Raw genomic sequence first — 20363 nt, 5'->3', positions numbered from 1 at the left:
CGTGGACTATCTAGAGCTGTTTTCACAACTTGTGCCTCAAGGAAAAAAATTAATTAATAGCAATCCAGAGAATTTATCCACAGCAAATCGTTGCCTGTTGACTCCCTGCATGATACAAGAAAATAAGATTACTCTGAAGTTCAACAGGCCATTTCTTTCAGTACCCCTGCCTTGAGTCTTCACTCCTGAAAAGATGTTCCTGCTCAATAACTTGGGGAACTTCACAAAAGCTAATGGAAAAGTTATTTCCACAGGAGCGCCATGTATAAATTGGAAGCTTTTACTCTGGGAAAATGCAGACACACCTAGCCATTAAAACAACAACAGACCAACAACTCCCATTATCTTGAATCACAGAATAACGCCTCCTCCCTCCGTGCTTAATATTGCATTAGCACATCTTCAACGTACGTGCCGCTCAACCGGAAGGTGCCTTAACGTGCCAGAGGTAGAAACGGAGAGGTATTAAGGACACAGCCATGCCTAGGGAATAGCAGCCGCGTTGCAGCCAGGCGGAAAGAGAGAAATGACCAGAACGGGATCCTTCCTCAAGCTGTCGTGACACCACTGAAAGCGCCTCATCAAAACGCACAGGAGAAGCCGCTCTGCGGCCCTGGGAGAATGGAAAGCGTGTCCATGAGAGCACAAAGGCAAATGTTCTCTCCTCTGATGTGCATTTCAGTGACTGAGCCCTCGCAGCTGGTGTCCTCAGCACCAAGGCCAGCTCCTTGGCCAGCGAGGAACAAGAGATAAGGCACAAACTAAGAGAGAAGATGCTGAGGGAAGCCCCATGGCATAAAACACCCCCCCCCCCAGAGTCGGGAACTCTTTCCCTTCCATCTGCACAGACTCCATGTGTGATTATGTGGGTATAAGGGGGAGAAAAGCCACCTGCTCCAAGGTCCCCCGGGCAGCCTGAAAAAGGAGCAGCAGCTAGGAATCGCTTGCGTCAATTGTTAGGAAGGCGAGAAGCTGCCTTTTGCCAAGTCAAACCACCGATCCATCACTGTGCTGAGAGGCGTTGGTTTCTGCAGGCTTTGAGGCATGGGCCTCTCCCAGCCCTACCTGGAGAGGATGAGGATCCAAGCAGATAATCTACTTTGGGTACAAGGGCAAAGACAGCAGAGGGAAGCACAGTAAGGAGGAAAGAAGAAACCCTTAGCTTGGCTTTACCTGCAGTGCAGAAAGCCCACAAACTTGAGCGATACGTGTACAAGCTGTCCCCCAACTGGATCCTGAAAATGTCCATAGCTTACATTTTAAGGGACCTGGTGCTTCTGTTTGTCCAGGGATGGAATTTTAGGTAGCTCTTCTCAGTTCGCATTTATTGGGACCCAAATCATTTATCTTCTAATCAAAATGTTCTTCTTGCTTCCACTTGGGTAAGTGACAACCTCTGTCCAAATCCAGCTAGGTCTCTCCAACTCCACCGCACCGCACCCTGACTTTGTGAGTCAGATTTTTTTTGGGTTTCGGCAGCTTCCTTTCCAAGCAATCAAGCCTTCCAAGTATCAAGGGGCTGCTGGTATGTATTGAAGGCTTAAACTGATGCCTTCACATTCAGAGATGCTATAATTCCCCTGATTGTCACCTCTGTTGCGCCCTGCTTGCATCTGTGGCATCTGGCTGTCTGCTCTGGGAGACAGATTGCTGGGCCAAACCATACCTTTGGTCAAATTCAGCAAGGCAATTCTTAAAAACTGTCCCACCTAGTGGACATGATGCAAAATTGCATCCTCTTACCAAAAAAAGGTCTGATAGGGGATCTCTCACTCTCATATCCATCCACCAATAGAATCATAGAATTGTAGAGTTGGAAAGGACCACATGGGTCACCCAGTCTAGCCCCCTGTAATGCAGAAATCTTTTGCCCAGTATGGGACTGGAACCCACGACCCTGAAATTAAGAGTCCCATGCTCTACAGACTCCCACTATCAAAGGGACACATTCCAGAGGGGAAATTCCTCACCAGGCTAGAATTATCCTTAACAGGGAAGTCCTGCCTGGGAAGAAGAAACACTTCGCACTATCCTCTAGACTTGTCATAACTTTTTACTCTGCTACTGCTGCAACTTTTAAATGACAGATAATCCAAGTAATGCTTTAGATCGAAGGCGGGGAACCTTTGGCTCTCCGCAACTCCCAGAAGACCCAGCCAGCATGGCCTCTAGAAAATGGCATCCAGCATTATCAGGAAGATAACAGGTTAGCTATTCCTGCTTTAGTTAATTAGTGGGGGACAACTGTATGTGGTGGCACCAAGATTTAATTGCACAGGTTGTTTATTTAGTGTATTTCAGTGATCTCGTGTTACTACAACAGCAAATGAAAGCAGAAAACGGTACAGATACTCCTTTCTTTCGACAACGACCAGCAGTTTCTGCTTATTAAATTTTTGTCAAAGCACCTTACAGTGAGGATTACATGAAAACTTTAGGGCTTGTCTGCTTTAAAAACCGTTATCAGGGGATTAATTGTGTTAAGTTTCAGCCAAACAATTAAATCTGCATAGATTTCCATATAAATAAAGAACACTTTGAAGAAAGGGTTATTTCCCTTTTCAGATAACGAAGTAACATGTTGCAACAGGCACAATATTAGAAACAGCCACCTTGTTAAATTGCTTCAAGATGTTTTATGGGAAGCGATTCATAAATGGAATGAAATAAATTCCCTCCTGTGAGAGAGAGAAAGAGGGAAGAATGCCTGTTTTAAGAAGGCATTAAGTATTAATATAACAAATAATGAACATTGCAGGTGATTAGAAATTAACCCACTGACAGCCTTACGCTGCACCCAGCTCTACTCAAAACCACCATAATACAAAAGAACACACTTCAAAAAACCATGAGCGCTTTGATTCCTGTTTAATTTTCATACGAAATAACAAAATGCTCCTGCAGCCATGGGGAAGAATCCAGTTAGCAAGAAACCAAATAAAAGCAGCTGTCAGGGGTCACAAGGGGAATATGTGTGGGTGATAGAGGAGCAACAGCAAACAGTGAGAGAAGCTCCCACAGCGAAGAGGGAAACCCAGTCAAGAGGTATTTACAAGTCAGACTGAACCCCAGCAGGGAAGCTATTCCCTGGAGCACTCTATGAAACAAACAAAACCATTTAGCATTCAAGGGCCTCAGCCATGGGGGGAGGCTGTGGTTGGGCATTCTCAAGTCTGGAGGGGTCGCTTGTGCCATTAAAAAAAATAAAAGCCACGTTCCACACAACTGAGTGGGAAAGAACCCAACCCCAACGGAAATGGGAGGGTCAGACCCCACGGTGGCATTGAGTGCACAAGCCAACCCCAATGTCGTGTCCTGGTGTTTGTGCAGACGGGGAGGAAATGGGAGCCCAGTTCACCTTCAGAACCGGAGAAGTCTAGATGACGCAGCCATGTTGCAGAAATGGCCAAAACCTGGGCAGCAGAGGGAGCATGGATAAAAAAGCTAGGGAGCAGAAGTTGTTGCAGCTACACTAGAGCCCCAGCAAGGGGGAGCCAGAGAGCAGCAGCTCCCGGTCCACAGAGCGTGGCCAGCTGCATCTCCTTGCTCCCCCCAGCCCAACTCAAACTCCCCCGATCTGGACATTCTCCACCTGGATGTTCTCGAAGTGAACCCCGGCATCTGTAGGGTAGATTTCAATGGTCTCCACCACAGGGATGGTCTCCATAATGGTAACAGTGTTGCCATAGACCTGGTCACTAGGCGTGGACGAGGCCGACGGCGTTGCGGCTGCAGCAGCGGCTGCAGCCGCAGCAGCGGCGACAGCCTCTGCCATGGCCTCTTGCTCGTTCTGCAGCCGCTGCTGCTGATGCATCTTGCGGTGCTTCCAGAGGTTGGAGAAGGAGCGGTAAGCCTTGTTGCAAGCGTCGCAGTGGTACGGGCGTTCCCCCGTGTGAATGCGCTTGTGCTCGGCCAGCCGCACAGCGATGGTGAAGGCCTTCCCGCACTCGTCGCATTTGAAGGGCTTCTCGCCGGTATGCAGCCGCCGGTGATCTTTCAGGTGCGTGGACTGCCGGAAGGCCTTGCCGCAATCCGGGCACGGGTAGGGGCGCTCGCCCGTGTGGATGCGGCGGTGGACCTGCAGCGACGTCTCGGTGCTGAACAGTTTCTTGCAGTCGCTGCACTCGAAAACCTTGGGGCCGGTGGGGCGGCGTGGCTGGGGCGGGGGCGGCTCCAAAGTGGGGGGCTCTTCCTCCGCCCCTTCCGGAACTTGGATGTCCCCGTGCAGCCGCTCGTGGGCTCTCAACTGCGCCGTCGAGCCAACCTTCTTGCCGCAGACGGAGCACTCAAAGTGGCGGCTCATCTTGCCGCACTTGTGCTCCTTCAGCTGCTCGGCCGTGACAAAGGCTGCGCCGCAGCCGGACGTGCAGCGGTGGGGCTGCTGCCCCGTGTGACTCAGCTGGTGGACCTCCAGCAGGCGACGGAGCAGGAAGGAGCGGCCACAGGTCTGGCACTTGTAGGGGTACTCGCCCGTGTGGTGGTAGCGGTGCATGAGCAGGCGGTAGGGCCGGTGGAAGACGCTGTTGCACTCCTGGCACTTGTAGGGGTAGTGGCGCTTGTGCACCAGGAGGTGCTGCTGCAGGGTGGACGACTGCGTGAAGCACTTCTGGCAGATCTCGCAGCGGTAAGGGCGCTCGCCCGTGTGCGTCAGGCGGTGGCGCTGCAGGTTGGCCTGCGAGTTGAAGCTCTTGCCGCACTCCTTGCAGTGGTACGGCCTCTCGCCGGTGTGCGTCAGGAGGTGGTTGCGCATGTGCGACTTCTTCTTGAACATCTTGCCGCAAGTCAGACACTTGTGGCGGCGCTCCATGTTGTGGACAAAGCGCTGGTGGCGCAGCAGCAGCGTCAACTTGGGGAAGGTCTTGTTGCAGAGCAGGCACTGGAACTCCGAGGGCTTTTGCTCCTGTACGTTGCTTTCGGCTGGAGCAGAGGTCTTGTCCACTGAGCAGATGATGGCCAATGGAAACACCTCTTGTTCTTGCTGTTGTTGTTGCTGCTGCTGCTGAGGAGGAGGAGGAGGTGGTTGTGGAGGTGGTGGCGGGGGCTGCTCCGGTTGTTGCAAGGCTTCAGGTGGCTCCTCCTCAGGAGGCTGTTCCTCAGGAGGAGATGCAGGCAACTCGTGGGTCTGCGCTGAATTGGCACTGTGGGATCGTCGGTGGTAAAGGAACTTGGTCATGTTGATGAAGGTCTTCCCGCAAGCGCAGCGGTAGAGGGGGTTGGAGGAGTGCGTGCGCCGGTGGGACAAGAGCACCGCCTCCGTGCCGAAGCCCAGGCCGCAGTCCATGCACAGAAAGCGCGACTCGCCGCTGTGCTCCTCCCGGTGCTTCTCAAGGGCGGCTGGGGACGGCAGCACCTTGCTGCAGAGCGGGCACTTGAAGGCGCCCTGCCGGTGGCTCCTCATGTGAAGCTGGAGTTTGTGGGCCGAAGGAAAGGACTGGTCACACTCGGCACACGTGTGCTCCTTGGCGGCCTGCTTCGCTTTCTGGGGAAGCTGCTCCCCGGGGTTGTTTTTTAGCTCATAGCTGTGATCCGTGGCCGTGACGCTGGTGGGGGCTGGCGGCGGCACAGCCCCGTTGTGCACAGCCACTAAACTTGGAGGTGGTGGTGGTGGCAGCGGCGCCTTCGGTTCCGTGGGGCAGGCTGCAGGCAGCTCCCTCGCTCTTGTCCCTGGGGAGGCTTGGATCACTTGGTGTGTGGTCTGGTGCTCCAGCAAGTCTGCCGTCGACTGAAACAGCTGGAAACACTCACCACATTCATACAGCAGCAGTTGCACAGTGTCTACCCCGTCCTGCGGCTTGCGGTAGGAGTGCTCCAGGTTGACCAGTGCCCGGCTCTGAGGAGGGGGAGCCGGTGGCTCAGGAGGCTTCCGGTGGGTCTGCCGGTGAGCGAGCCACACATCCTGGCTGGTGAACAGGGCTTTGCATTCTGTGCACTCATAATGGATCTGGCTGGAGCTCAGCAGTTTCACCAAGGGTTCCGGCTCCTGGATCACCATCTTGAGGTGCATCTCCTGGTGTTCCAGCAACTGACTGGGAGACAGGAGGATTTGTCCGCACTCCAGACATTGGTACTGGCTTTCCTGCACAGTCACGGTCTGGTAGAGGCCGGCCTCCCCACCTGCCACCAGCCCAGCTTCTGCCAGCCCCACCACTTGATACTGCTGCTCCTGGGAGCACAGGTGGCTCTGCTGATGTACCAGGGCTTCCTCCAAGGAGTTGAACTGCTGGCTGCACTCCGAGCAGACAAAGCGATGCTCCACATACAGCAGCGTCTCCTCGGTTGACTCTGCCATCGTGAAAGCCTGCTGGGGTGTATAAGAAAGAGAAAGGAAAAATTAGGGAGCCCAGTGTTCTAGACTTGGGCGATTAATCTGGATCGCTGACTGAAAAATACTTTGATCAGTGCCTGCAAATTTTTTAAAAAATAAAACAGAATGCCGATTCTGAGGTGCTATTTACTGAGACACATTAATTAATAATAATAATAATAATAATAATAATAATAATAATAATAATAATAATATTCCTTATCCACCCTTCACCATAAGGTTCCAGGACAGGTTACAATATAAAAATACAAAATTAAAATCAGATAAAGTATGCAGACATCTAAATACAAAGAAAAATGCTATTTATTAATGCGACCAATTAATCAAATGACAACCCTGGTATAAAATACATCCTATGATGAAACAGGTAAGATACGGGTCTTTCACGGGTTCCCACAGCAAGGAGCAGGAATTGCAAGAAAAATGTATAAGCGGCACAGCCCAATACAGGCTTACCTAGAAGGATGCCCCACTGAGTTCAACGGCACTTACTCCTAGGTAAGAGTGTATAAGATTGCAGCATCAATCAGTACGTCAGTCAACTACTGCTTTTTTAGACTATTTAGTCAGCTGAGGGCAAAAACCTTAATTGGTGGGGTTGAGAGTTAAGCAGACTTGAGTTACTTTGCAAGGCTACTTAGGTTTTGATGCATTACTGCAACAGGGAATGGAAAAACAAAACATTAAAGACCTTCTTCCCTTGTAACAATTGCCGTATTTTTCACTCCATAGGGCGCACCTAGTTTTCAGAGGGGGAAATCAAGGAAAAAAATATGATTCCCCCCCCCAGCTCTGGGAGCAGCGGACAGGCTGCACACAGCCTGTGCGCGATGCCTTCCCACTGCCCCCCGAGCCTGTGGGGTTGGCAGTGGGGGGAAGCGCTGCTTTTCCCCACCGCCAGCCTCAAAGACCAGACTCTCCTGGCTTCAGCGAAAGCAACGGGAAGCCTCTGGAGCGCAGGCTTCGGAGGCTTCAGGTTGCTATCACTGAAGCCAGAGAGCCTGCATTCGCTCCATAGGACACACACACATTTCCCCTTAATTTTTGGAGGGGAAAAAGTGTGTCCTATAGAGCGAAAAATACGGTAAGTTATTTCACAAAAACACCTATAGTTTGGGGGGGGGGAATCAAACAGTTGTGGCAGTAAATCACACAGGGATTTACGCAGTTTAGTCCAGTGTTGCCTACTCTCTGGCAGTGGTTTTCCAGGACCTCAGGCAGGGATCACTGTCATCATCTGCTACCTGAACCTTTTAAATGGAGATGGCAGGTTTTGAGCCAATGACCTTCTGTGTGCCATGCATGTGCTCTACCACTGAGCTATAGCCCTTCTGCTGTACAATTGCCAGATACTATGGACAGATTTCAAAGTGGCTTAAACATGTAGCATAAACACGTTTACATCTTCTTTAGTGTGGTTTTGCAACATTCTCATTTCTTTCGGTACGAAGCAGAAAGGCACTCCTCCTTGTCATGCCACCTGTGTCCTGATTTCAGTGCTGTTTTGTTAGCACACAGTATCATCGTTTCTTTTTGCCCAATTCTAGAGTCCAACAGCAGCGAGTGGACTGATGTGGCAGAGCAATCCCAACTATAGGGAACTGGCGAAACTTATGCTGGCACATGTTACCCATTTCCAAACTCCATTCAGGAGCCTCTGGCAAGGGAAGGGAGGAGACTAAGTGCTGGCCAAGCCAGAAGATGGGTGGGTGCCTAAGTTTTGAGGATTGGGACGTAGGACACACAACCAAGCTGAATGGGGTTTGAAACAGGTGTTAAGTCTCTCCTTCTTTCACTCCACCCACTTCCTCAAAACACCTCTTTTGGGGGACTACACTGGTGTAAGTTCTGCCAGCTGAGCTGGGGATGAAATACTTACACTCTTAGATCTTTGGCTCAGTCAGAATGAGGGTCTTAAGCCGGTACAGCTGAACCGGAAAAGTCCAAGATCTGCCAAATCCAAACTCATATCAGCAGTTCTGGGATTTGGATTGCACTGTAAATCAGAGTTCTGTGATTTCATGATTTTAAATTGCCAAGGAAAAGGCTGAATATAAATAAATGATTTAAATCACATCTAAGAGCAGGATCCAAACAATCACTATGGCTTCTGCATGGGAAGATAGGTAGATTGGAAAACGGTTTAAAAAAGAAGCAATAGGAGGATTGTTTTCAAAACAGATGGAAACAAGTATTAGGATATCCCATGAGCTTCTGTTTCATTAGACACCTGGAGCTGGGGTAAACGATGAGACAGCTAAGTTTGAGGACAGAATTGGGCATCTGACTGGTCAGAAAGGATCAACTCAATTTTGGACAAATGTTGTCAAATAATGATTAACTATTTGTAAACTAGTAGGCTTATTTAAGCAAGAAATATTTTTGATCACCAACAGGCTTGATACTTACACTAATTACAAAAAACCCAAAGAACCATGGAATGGCCAAATTAACTAAAGTCAAACTGCTATGTTAGCGACACCTAAGTGATCACCCCAAAGCGCAAGCCTATGTATGGAGCTCCTGGCCTGCCCAGATGACAAGACCCCCCCTCAGCCTCAGTGATGTGGTCCAAAGGAAAGCAGAGTGATCTATTTGGCACCAGCTTGGCTGCTGGAGTTGTTAGGAGGCAGCCTACAAGGTACCATCCAACTGCATTGGGGACTCCAGTCCAGATTTGTGTAGGGTTTACTCCTTAGCCTCCTCTTCTCCCAAAGATAGCCCACAAAGCAGCAGAAGTTTAGGATCATTCTCCTAGATGGGCTACCTTCCCAGGTTGATGAGCCCCATCTGCCCCGCACTCCCTTCTACAGCACCTGCAGAAACCACCTTGACTGTAGGACTATTGGTCTTGTCTGCTCAATCTGTGGAAGCCTGTCTTTGAATGCAGGGGAAGTCGCTAACTCACAGAGGGTTTGAGATCCACCTGTCACCCTCACCTGGTTTAGCTGGCCAATTGAAGCCATTTCCTGAGGTGTGGCTGCTGTCACATGCTGACAGCTTCTAGGAGCCACAACCTGCCCCCCCCCCACCACCACCAGAGGTACTACCCTTCCCCTAACACCCCTATGTTAAGTAATGTTTTTCTAAATGTGCATGTTTAGTAAACAGACTTTTAAAAGAATTTATCCTGAAACACCAGGGTCAGCCAATAGTTACAATTAAAATCAAGAAATAAAAGTAAAGGTAATTATTTAAACACGCACACACAACTCAATTGTGCTAAGTTGAAAGTAGGTCAATTTTCAATCATTTAGGAAGAGCTTTGCTAGGTCCAACCAAAGGCCCATATTGTCTAGCACTCTGTATCCCCATGGTGGCTCATCTGACTAGGTCAACTGACAATATTGATTAGGATTATAGCCCATTAGCTACTCAAAGATCTCAAGCTCGCTTATAATGCATTTAAAGAGCAAGGAAACATTTAATTGGAATATTATTAGTTTGTCATAGGGCAGGGCTTCCTCTGCCAGGTTCTCGCGGCTGCTGATGTTTCTTGCAGATCTTGGCAGCAAATGTAAGAGGCACTGACATGCAAATGTCCTCCAGTGTACAGCAGCCTTCCCTAGTTCTCAGCAGTTCCAACTGCCACATTGCAGCTGAATTTCTGGTGCACTGCATGTTTCAGAGAAAATAACCAGTCAATGGATCTGTATGCAAACGCTATTTGAGGAGGACACTACATTATTAAGGATGGGGATCCAAAAGGATCTCTCCTTAATGGATGAACAGGCAACAAAGACAAACAATATTTGATTTAAGTGCAAAATGATGCACAGGGGAGGGGGGAAGCATAGCTTTAATACTGTGGATATTTCAAAAGTAGTTGTGATCTAGCATGGGAGTCACTTCAGAGAAAATAAGTCAACAATATTACTAGGACGGTCCATATAGTCTGCAGATTTTTAAGCTGTTCTTTAGATCCCAGTCAGGAATGTCCAACACATTCCAGAAGCAAGGCTATTACTAGTCACAATCATGTTTTTCCATGAGATGGAATGTAAATGTCTGTGTAGTGTACTGGCAGCGTAATAAATATTCATCATTTTTCTCAGTGACCTATTATCACCTTTATAAGTCTTGACCTGAGAACAGATTAACATAAACATGTCTTTTACATAGAAAATGAGGTTTTATCTCAATGTGTTTGATAGGAGATCACTAGTCCAGTTGTATAAGATTATAATATATACATTTTATTTGCATTTAATTACTGTAAGTTGCGGTATTAAACAATCTTATTTCAAGGGGGGAGGAATACTCCAATTTAAATTCATCTTTGAAAAAATGAAAATCTGATTTTTACCCCACCAGCTGTTTCTGAGGCTTGAGCTGTATTTCACCTGGCTTCAGGGTGCATCTCCCACATACCTTCGCGGTCTAAAGCCACGGACCAGCCCCAGAAGGGCCTGTGGCTCTAGAAGGACATCCAATCTTGCCTGCTCCAGCACACACCAAGACTGAGAAAGTCGGTCCTCTGAAAACATGAGTTCAAAAGAAGACTGTAAATAAGTAGACAGCAAGCAAAGGTGCAGATCAGCCCCTCATCCCCACTGCAAGGCTGAACAGACCCCTCAGTGATTTGACATCCAACCCCTCATCAGGGGACTGCACCCTTCCCTTCAGTTTTTTGTTTGCTTACACAGGAGAGGATCAGAGCCTCCAGTTCACACTTTCTTCCAATCCTGCCCTTGACAGCAGCTCTCACTCCTCTTTCTCTCCACCTCACTTCTGAAAAGAGGACCCCCCCTCCTCTCTCTCTGCCCACCCCGCCCCCCATCAGCAACAAAGAGCCTTATGATACCTTGGCAAGACTAGCGCATTAACCGCAGCACGATTTCACGGGCCACAACCTACATCCTCAGGTAGTTCTCCAGGTCTCCCTGTGCATCCCCTTCGCCCATCCTCCTCTGCACATGGACGCCTGCCCCGCTTCTCCTCCGCCCCAGCCCCCTTCACAGGGGTCTGATTTCCCAGTCTGTGCATGGGGGCTCCCATTCCCCTCCACCACCACCCCCATTTTCACGGGGGGTGGGGTCAAATCCACCAGGCACTCGCCCTCTTTGCATGGGGCGTGCTGGGCTCCCCTCCCCCACCCTTGCGGGAGGGGCCACTTCCCCTCCCTCCCCCACAACCCTGCAAAGTGGGGGGGGCGGTGGCTCCGCTCTGGGCTTCCTTACCTTCCCCACCCCCACCCCACCCCCCGTCCCGCCTTGGGCTCCCCCCTGCACTAGGGGCGCTCTCCCCGAGTCCCCCTCCTCCCCTCACCTTTTCCTCCCTTCTGTCCCCCACAGCCCAGCCTTCTCTCTCACCCTCCTCCCAGAACAAACCGCCTGCCGATTGGGTCGCGGCGGGCGGCCAATCGGCAGGCCGCTTGCTCAAGCCCGCGCCCAATCGGGGCCGTCCTTCCTACCCGACGCGCGAGCCCTTGCCCGAACCCGTCGGGATCCGTATAGGCGATCTGAACACTGACGTCATCCGGAGGCCGAAGCGAGGCTGCGCCTGGCGCGTCGAGGAAGTGGGCGGGGCTGGAAGGGAAAGCGAGGGAACCCGCTGGCCGGGAAGGAGAGAGAGAGAATGGGGGGGAAATGGCAGTTGGGTTGTACCAAAAAAGCGGCGGGGGAGGGGGGTGTCTGAGAAGACCAGAAACGTCTAAATAGCGGTTTAAGTGATTACAAGGAGAAGTCAACCGATATTTATGAACCTAAAAGCATTTGTTCTGCTTTTTTAATGACGTTTATATATTCCCTTTTTTTGCCAAGGCACCCTTCCTCCTCGCTTCTGCTCCCCTAAGGAGGGAACGTAGACCCTTCTCAAGCTGCCCCTAGGAAAAGCTCTCCTCAGACCGTTGATGGTTCTCTCGGGTGCCGAGGGTCACGTGCCCCTGGCTTGGGTTTCCTGCGGAGTACTTGTAAAGCGCCCTCTCAAGGTCGGAGAAACCTGTGGCCGCCAGATCGGGGTCCCTGCGTTGGTGGACTACAACTCCCATGAGCCATTGGGCCAGTGCTTGCAAGGCCTGATGGGAGTTGGAGTCCACCTGTGAATAACGCTGGGTCTTCTCAGTTGCTTGGATTCCTGAAGCACAGTTCCATGCTTGCCAGTACCGGATTTGCATATAAGCTAAACAAGCTATAGCTTAGGGTCCCACTCTCTTGGCCCCCCCCAAAAAAAAATTAAAGGAAAAAAACACTTGATGTACATTTCCAAAATATAAGTTAAAAAAACAAATAAAACCTACACACAGTGTTATGTACTAAAGTTCTCACCCTGAGCCAGCAGGGGGATACTGTAGATACCGTAGTTTTCCATCTGGTCCACATGTGCAAATAAGGAATTGAAAGTGATATTCAGTGATTGGATAGTTACAGAAAGTTGTTACTGTTGCGTTGTAGTGGAGCTCTGTATAAGCAGGTTGGCTGAACCCTTCAGTTCAGTTCTGGCCTGTGAATAAGCAAGCTGTCTGAAAAATCACTGTGTCGTCTGATATATTCACCCACAACTTAACACACAGCAATAGTGTTTTGTGTTGCGTAGGCTCCTATGATGTAACTAATGCTAGCCTGCTCCCTAAAATATCACTAGTTTGCTCATTTCTATATATAGGGTGCCTACATTATGGTGCTGGAGGAGACTCTTGAGAGTCCCATGGATTGCAAGAAGATCAAACCTATCCATTCTTAAGGAAATCAGCCCTGAGTGTTCACTGGAAGGACAGATCGTGAAGCTGAGGCTCCAATACTTTGGCCACCTCATGAGAAGAGAAGACTCCCTGGAAAAGACCCGGATGTTGGAAAAGATGGAGGGCACAAGGAGAAGGGGGCGACAGAGGACGAGATGGTTGGATAGTGTTCTCGAGGTTACCAGCATGAGTTTGACCAAACTGCGGGAGGCAGTGGAAGACAGAAGTGCCTGGTGTGCTCTGGTCCATGGGGTCACGAAGAGTCGGACACGACTAAACAACTAAACAACAACATTTCTGCATGGACTGGTTGCATGGCAACATGTGCAAATTGCTTTAGATACCGATTAGGTCCATAAATTACCATATAGCATGTATTCAACACAAAAAAACAGTGGCAATTTGTTGCTGACAAAGGACAGCTGGACATACAAAGGGCCCCATTACCTTCAGTAGCTTAGGGTCTCATCAAACCTAAATCCGGCCCTGATGCTTCCTGTCGCCCAACCACCCTGTGTGCGGGCTCTCAAGGGTCATCTAGTCCAACCCCCTCTAATGAAGCCACACTGACAAGTTACATCACATTTGCAATGCAGGACCCCCACCCCCAAAGAATTCTGGGTATTGGAGTTTGTTAAAGTTGCTGGGAGTCGTAGCTTGTGGGGGGAGAACTACAGTTCCCAAGAGTCTGGGGGAAGCCATGACCGTTCAGGGATATGACTATCGTTAGTGTTAGATTGTTCATGTACACTCCAATTTATTCTGCATCTTGAGTTCTTCCGCTGCTGGTTTGGAAAGCGGTGTGCACATAGCTTTAGCCACAATCCGTGTGTTTGTGTGTGTGTGTGCGTGTGTAGCATATATATAGAAAGGAGAAATCATTGGATGCCAAGATCCAAATTTCACTCAAGTACATACTTCTTTGGTGAGAGAACCCCAGCAGAATCATAGAATTGTAGGATTGTACAAGGCGTCATCTAGTCCAACCCCCCGCTATGCAGGAATCTTTTTGCCTATGGTGTGGTTTGAACCCACCACCCTGAGATTAGGAGTCTCATGCTCTACTGGTTGAGCTATTGAGCTATGCTAAAGGCACAAAATATGTAACAAAGTAAAGGGACGCGGGTGGCACTGTGGGTTAAACCACAGAGCCTAGGACTTGCCGATCCAAAGGTCAGCGGTTCGAATCCCCACGACGGGGTGAGCTCCCGTTGCTCGGTCCCTGCTCCTGCCAACCTAGCAGTGCAAAAGCACGTCAAAGTGCAAGTAGATAAATAGGGACCGCTCCGGCGGGAAGGTAAACGCTGCTCTGGTTTGCCAGAAGTGGCTTAGTCATGCTGGCCACATGACCCGGAAGCTGTGCAGCGGCTCCCTCGGCCAATAAAGCGAGATGAGCACCACAACCCCAGAGTCGGTCACGACTGGACCTAATGGTCAGGGGTCCCTTTACCTTTACCTTTAAACTGTGCAAACATAAGCTGTTAGATCTTTAAACTATGCCCCTTCAAGCGAGTTCCAAAATTTCCCTCTTCCCCCCACATAGGAAAAAACCATGTTTGATAAGTTAAAATTTGGTTTACTTACAAACTCTTCAAAGGTCTGGTTCATGCTCTTTTCCATATATCAATAAGAAAAACTGGCAGCAAAACCTAGCTTAATTACTAAGTGGTAAAAGTTCTTAGACTACAGCATTGGTATAGGAACTCAAGAGTGGCTGGTGAAAGCCATGTGGTTGAGCTGGAGGACACTGAGCTTCTCAGATAAATGGGGAGCGAACAAGGGCTTGATTACCCATTTCCTCCCAAGGTAAAGGGAAGTGACATAGCTACGCCTGGCAGGACAGCATACTCTATGGTATTAATTCCTTCGTGTATTAATTAGACTTAAGCATTTTGGTTATATGAGGCTGGGCTGTGTTTTAAGCTGTTAATGTGAGCACAGCATTTTCTCCCTCTTGGAAACTCAAATCACCACTCAACTGCTGGGCAAGTCACTGTCTTGTTCGACTGACGAACAGAATTGTCAAGAGGCTTCAGCGTACAGCTGCGAGAATTAAACAAAGCAGGCCAGTTCCAGATTGAATTAACCACATTTTACTAGTTAAATGTTTGCATGCTTCAAAGTTATTTATTCTTAAAATGGTACTAAAACTGGCAAAACATATACATAGCATTGTTCTATAATTTTGTTTCTCCTGGTGTTTGAAATGCATCAGGTATTGATAAAAAATGCAGGAGTCTGCTGGTGTAAAGTACAACTTAATTTATTTGAATAGCACTAGACTGCAGAAAACATAGATAATTGCATATCTGGCTAAAAGAGCATGCTATTTATGTAGAATTATGCTGAGAGCTATTAATTCAGAAATGGAGTTTGCCATGCTTGAATTTGGAATGGAGGAAATCCCATAACATTTTCAAAAATTATGAAATATCTGGTACCACCACTACCTCGCAGCCCCCCAGCAGAACAAAAGACCAGATGAGTCATTCTTTGGTGAGTTTTGTCTGCTGGTAATAGAATGGGCATAACCCTTGAATTCTTATCATTCCCTTTATCATTAGAGAGCCAGTGTGGTGTAGTGGTTAAGAGTGGTGGACTCGTAATCTGGTGAACCGGGTTCGCTTCCCTGCTCCTCCACATGCAGCTGCTGGGTGACCTTGGGCTAGTCACACTTCTCTGAAGTCTCTCGGCCCCACTCACCTCACAGAGTGTTTGTTGTGGTGGAGGAAGGGAAAGGAGAATGTTAGCCGCTTTGAGACTCCTTATGGTAGTGATAAAGCGGGATATCAAATCCAAACTCTTCTTCTTCAAACTCTTCATTAGTTTACTGGGCCAACTAACATTCAAACTGCTGAAAGGGTGACAGCAAGCATTGATTGTGTGGTTCGTCACATACATAAGCACTTTTATACTACTGTACTATAAAAGGTGTTGCTTTCCCCAAAGAACCCTAGCTGTTATACTTTAGCCCCTGCAGAGCTACAATTCCAAGCACATTTAGCAAACTAGTTTCCAGAATTATTTGGGAGAAGCCATGTGGCTGTTTCTTTCCGCCTGCTTGCCCAAGTGTAGAGAAATAATACAGGGCCTGCTGTTAAAAAATAAAATCTCGCTGGCCCTAGCATCTCCATGGCAAGGAAGCTGTCAAATCAGTGGGGCCAGCCCAATACATCTGCTACCTTAGATGAAGGACACAACAGCACCCCCTATTTGTCTGCAGAAGCCAACCAAACCAGCTGAATCTTACTTCAAACTAGTGATGGGGACATTAGCCTCCACCCACCTGAGAACAACAGGTCAGTTTAGGAGAAACAGGCCAAATGCACAGCACACACAGCTCTGTTCAACCTCTACTGTTGGAGGCAGTATGTCTCTAAACACCAGTTGCTGGGAATCATAAGTGACAAGAATCCTGTTGTACACAGGTCCTGCTTTTGGGCTTCCACTTAGAACAGGATCTGGATCCTGGAATAGACAGGCCCTTGGCCTGTTCCAGAAAACTCCTCTTATCTTCTCCAGCAACTAAGTGCTCTTCCCTGCCTTTCACAACCTGCCACCTGAGGCAGCAGTCTCAGTCTACCTAATATTAGGGCCGGCCCTGCAAGTCACTTAAGCCCCATCTGTAGCCAAGTCTACCAGATGAGTCTTTCTTTGGTGAGTTTTGTCTGCTGGTAGTAGAATGGGCGTAACCCTTGAATTCTTATCATTCCCTCAGATCTCAAATACTGTATGTGATTTTGCTGGTGGATCACAGGAACGAGAGGTAGTTACTCCAATAAGTCTCGCTCAAGTCACCTAGCCAGCCTGGTTTTTTTGCCTGTCGTGAAATCAGATGCCGCCTTTCAAAAGCTCTCATGTTTCTGGCTCAAATGGCACTTTCCGCAACAGCAATGCAGTTTTGCTCTCTTGCCCCAAGCAATGACAGCATGTCCTCCAGAATGCTGTTTCCGGAATTTATGCAACAAGGCTGTTTCTGAGATGAGATCACCATTTTGAGATCAAATAGTGACCGGGGCGGGGGCTCCATCCAAATCCATCTGTCCCAGTGAGTGTGGAGCCGTGACTGTTGTAAAACCCAAAATACTGGAAATAAATTTATCCGTTCCGATCACTTCAGTCATGAAGAACTTTGAAAAACTTCAGTATGTAAAGGAAACCTAAGTTTCTTGGGAGATTCGAGAGGACACAAATATATTGTGTCTCTACCTCTCTTTCAAATCAGAACCAGTGAAGGCAGTGAAGGTCCTGTGTGAGTGCCCGGAGGAGGTTGGAGGATGGATGGCGGCTAATGGATTGAGGTTGAATCCTGACAAGACAGAAGTACTGTTCTTGGGGGACAGGGGGCGGGCTGGTGTGGAGGACTGCCTGATCCTGAATGGGGTAACTGTGCCCCTGAAGGACCAGGTGCACAGCCTGGGAGTCATTTTGGACTCACAGCTGTCCATGGAGGCGCAGGTCAATTCTGTATCCTGGGCAGCTGTCTACCAGCTCCACCTGGTACACAGGCTGAGACCCTTCCTGCCCGCGGACTGTCTCGCCAGAGTGGTGCATGCTCTAGTTATCCCCTGCTTGGACTACTGCAATGCGCTCTACGTGGGGCTACCTTTGAAGGTGACCCGGAAACTACAACTAATCCAGAATGCGGCAGCTAGACTGGTGATTGGGGACGGCCGCCAAGACCACATAACACCAGTCTTGAAAGACCTACATTGGCTCCCAGTATGTTTCCAGCACAATTCAAAGTGTAGGTGCTGACTTTTAAAGCCCTAAACGGCCTCGGCCCAGTATACCTGAAGGAGCGTCTCCACCCCCATCATTCTGCCCGGACACTGAGGCACCAAGGGCCTTCTGATGGTTCCCTCGCTGTGAGAAGCCAAGTTACAGAGAACCAGGCAGAGGGCCTTCTCGGTAGTGGCACCCACCCTGTGGAACACCCTCCCAATGGATGTCAAAGAGAAAAACAACTACCTAACATTTAAAAGACATCTGAAGGCAGCCCTGTTTAGGGAAGTTTTTAATGTGTGACATTTTAGTGTATTTTTTTGTTTTTGTTGGAAGCCGCCCAGAGTGGCTGGGGAAACCCAGCCAGATGGGCGGGGTACAAATAATAAATTATTATAATATTATTATATTGTAAATCAACCAGAAGTCGAGTGATCTGAAAACTACAGCGTTGGCTTAAGGACTGAATAGGAATAATTCTGAAAGGCATCTGCTACACATACGATATGGAGAATCTAGCCTTGGTTGATTAACATTGAGAAACTCCAGCAGAAGTCCCGGAATTTGAGGGGCTTCCGCCTTCTATGGGGGAAAGGCTAAAATTGATCATGAAAAAAGGGAACCAAGAGCAGCCATGGAAACAGCCATTAGAAAACCTTAAGAAAATGTCATTTGGAAGCAACAGCATGCCATTGAGAACTGCTGTATTTAGCAGACCCACCAAATGTCCCCATTTTCCAGGGACAGCCCCAGATTTACAGAAGCCGCCCCCTATTTTCATTAGAGAAATATTGGGAGGGTATGGAGCTTCCCTGGAACCAAATAACACTGAAAAAAGCACCAGCACTATATTCTGCTATGTTTCCAGAAGTGGCATTTACGTTATGTGAAAGCTCAGATATAATGCAGAAATTAGCAGTTAGGGAAAAGTCTGGGAAAAGGAATGAGCTGCCACATGAATGGAGTCTATGTTTGCAACCTCTTTATAGGTTCTGCCATTTTTATCGCTTCCTGAACAACATAGCAGAAGGGTTAATGATGAACTGCACCCTAATTAGTCACCTTTTGTTCTCCCTATGGGGGAGGGCAAGTTCAATTACTGGTTTACATTACTTTTCTTCCTTTTATTGTGAAAAACTGCTATTTTGCTATAGAATAAGCAAAAGGGCAGGGAAAGGAAAGGAAACCTCTGTTTAATTCATTTTCCTTTCCCCTTAAAAAAACCCCACTATGCCAGGAGTTGACTTTACAAGTCTTTAATCTTCAGAGGCAGACTGAATAGGGGGCAGAGCCTGCAAGGAAAATAATTTTAATTAAAGTCACAGTACAGTGGTACCTCGGGTTAAGAACTTAATTCATTCTGGAGGTCCGTTCTTATCCTGAAACTGTTCTTAACTTGAAGCACCACTTTAGCTAATGGGGCCTCCCGCTGCTGCTGGGCCGCCGGAGCGCAATTTCTGTTCTCATCCTGAAGCAAAGTTCTTAATCCAAGGTCCTATTTCTGGGTTAGCGGAGTCTGTAACCTGAAGCATCTGTAACCTGAAGCGTATGTAACCTGAGGTACCACTGTAGTTCTTAGAAGCCTTAATGGCACTTGTCTGCCCCTGGAAAGGCTGGCACCGTAACAGCAGTTTTTGGGGGGGTTGGGGTGGGATCACCAGAAAGTGAGTCTAAACATAAACATGGAAGAAAGTGCAGAGAACAGTTGAATGCAACCATTTGGTACTGTCATCCAGATTCTCCATAGAAAAGTATGTGACCAGATCTGTCAATTCTAGATAAAGCTAGTTTTAGACCCAGTGATATGTCTGTTGATTTATATTAAAGACAGTGGAAAAACAAATACAAATACAGTAACAAGAAAGGAGATTCCGAGGGAACATCAGGAAGAACTTTCTGGCTGCAAGAGCTGTTTGACAGCGGAACGGTCTCGTCCGGGAGGTTGTGGACTCGCCTTCCTTGAAGGTTTTAAAGCAGAGATTCGATGGCCATCTGTCATGTATGATTTAGCTGAGATTCTAGCATTGCAGGACATTGGACTAGATGACCCCCAGGGTCATTTCCAACTTTACAATTTTATGATTCTGAAAACTCTCATTGCGACAAGTGTTTTTATATGCAAAAAACGTGGGAAAATCCTCAAAAGGGGACCTATTGCAAAAATATTTAAATGATTAAATTGACAGCTATGCTGAAGGACACTATAATTTTTTTTATTAAAAAAACAGCAACCCACATCCTTGCAGAACTGGATTGCTGCAACTTAACATAGTAGATGGAAGTTATATTTTGAAGAACAGAGGTAGAATCTATATCCCTATGAATTATATGAATAGGTGGCATAAAAAATAATGATAATGCACAGGTAAAAACTAGATTTTGAATTAACATGTGACTTGTGTATTTTGTATCTGTTTACCCCAAGTCAATCAATGAGATCACCTTGGGGAACATCAGAAGCAGGATTTATGTCAAGAACATGTCTTCAGTTTTGTTGGTCCAAATCTTTAGATCTCCATCCCATTAGAAGTCACAAGTGCTTATCTGATGTTTTATAATTCTTTCATGTTCTTGGTAAAAATTTCTGAGATTTTAAATTTATGGGGTTATATATATATATATTAGTTTAAATTT

The 20363-nt window shown here is 47.9% G+C and overlaps 1 protein-coding gene across 9 annotated transcripts; it reads right to left on the bottom strand.

The window, feature by feature from the left end:
• Positions 1-2851: 2851 nt before the first annotated feature.
• On the bottom strand, positions 2852-11612 carry ZNF574 (zinc finger protein 574). 9 transcript variants are annotated; one of them, XM_077932204.1, is made up of 3 exons: positions 11594-11612; positions 10697-10802; positions 2852-6301 (listed from the first exon to the last, which is right to left on the bottom strand). In XM_077932204.1, exon 3 carries the CDS (start codon positions 6287-6289, stop codon positions 3563-3565), a length of 2727 nt encoding a protein of 908 aa, XP_077788330.1. In that variant the 5' UTR covers positions 6290-6301; positions 10697-10802; positions 11594-11612; the 3' UTR covers positions 2852-3562. The 9 variants fall into 9 exon arrangements, with proteins under 9 accessions (XP_077788330.1, XP_077788323.1, XP_077788326.1 ...); XM_077932197.1 differs by lacking the exon at positions 11594-11612 and adding an exon at positions 11130-11506 and having other exon boundaries at positions 10697-10827; XM_077932200.1 differs by lacking the exon at positions 11594-11612 and adding an exon at positions 11130-11506.
• Positions 11613-20363: the final 8751 nt, after the last annotated feature.

Source organism: Podarcis muralis, chromosome 7, assembly GCF_964188315.1.
Source record: "Podarcis muralis chromosome 7, rPodMur119.hap1.1, whole genome shotgun sequence".
In the NCBI taxonomy this organism is placed as follows: Eukaryota; Metazoa; Chordata; class Lepidosauria; order Squamata; family Lacertidae; genus Podarcis; species Podarcis muralis.
The sequence above is the reverse complement of the archived record's forward strand: the minus strand, read 5'-3'. Positions and strand labels throughout refer to the sequence as shown.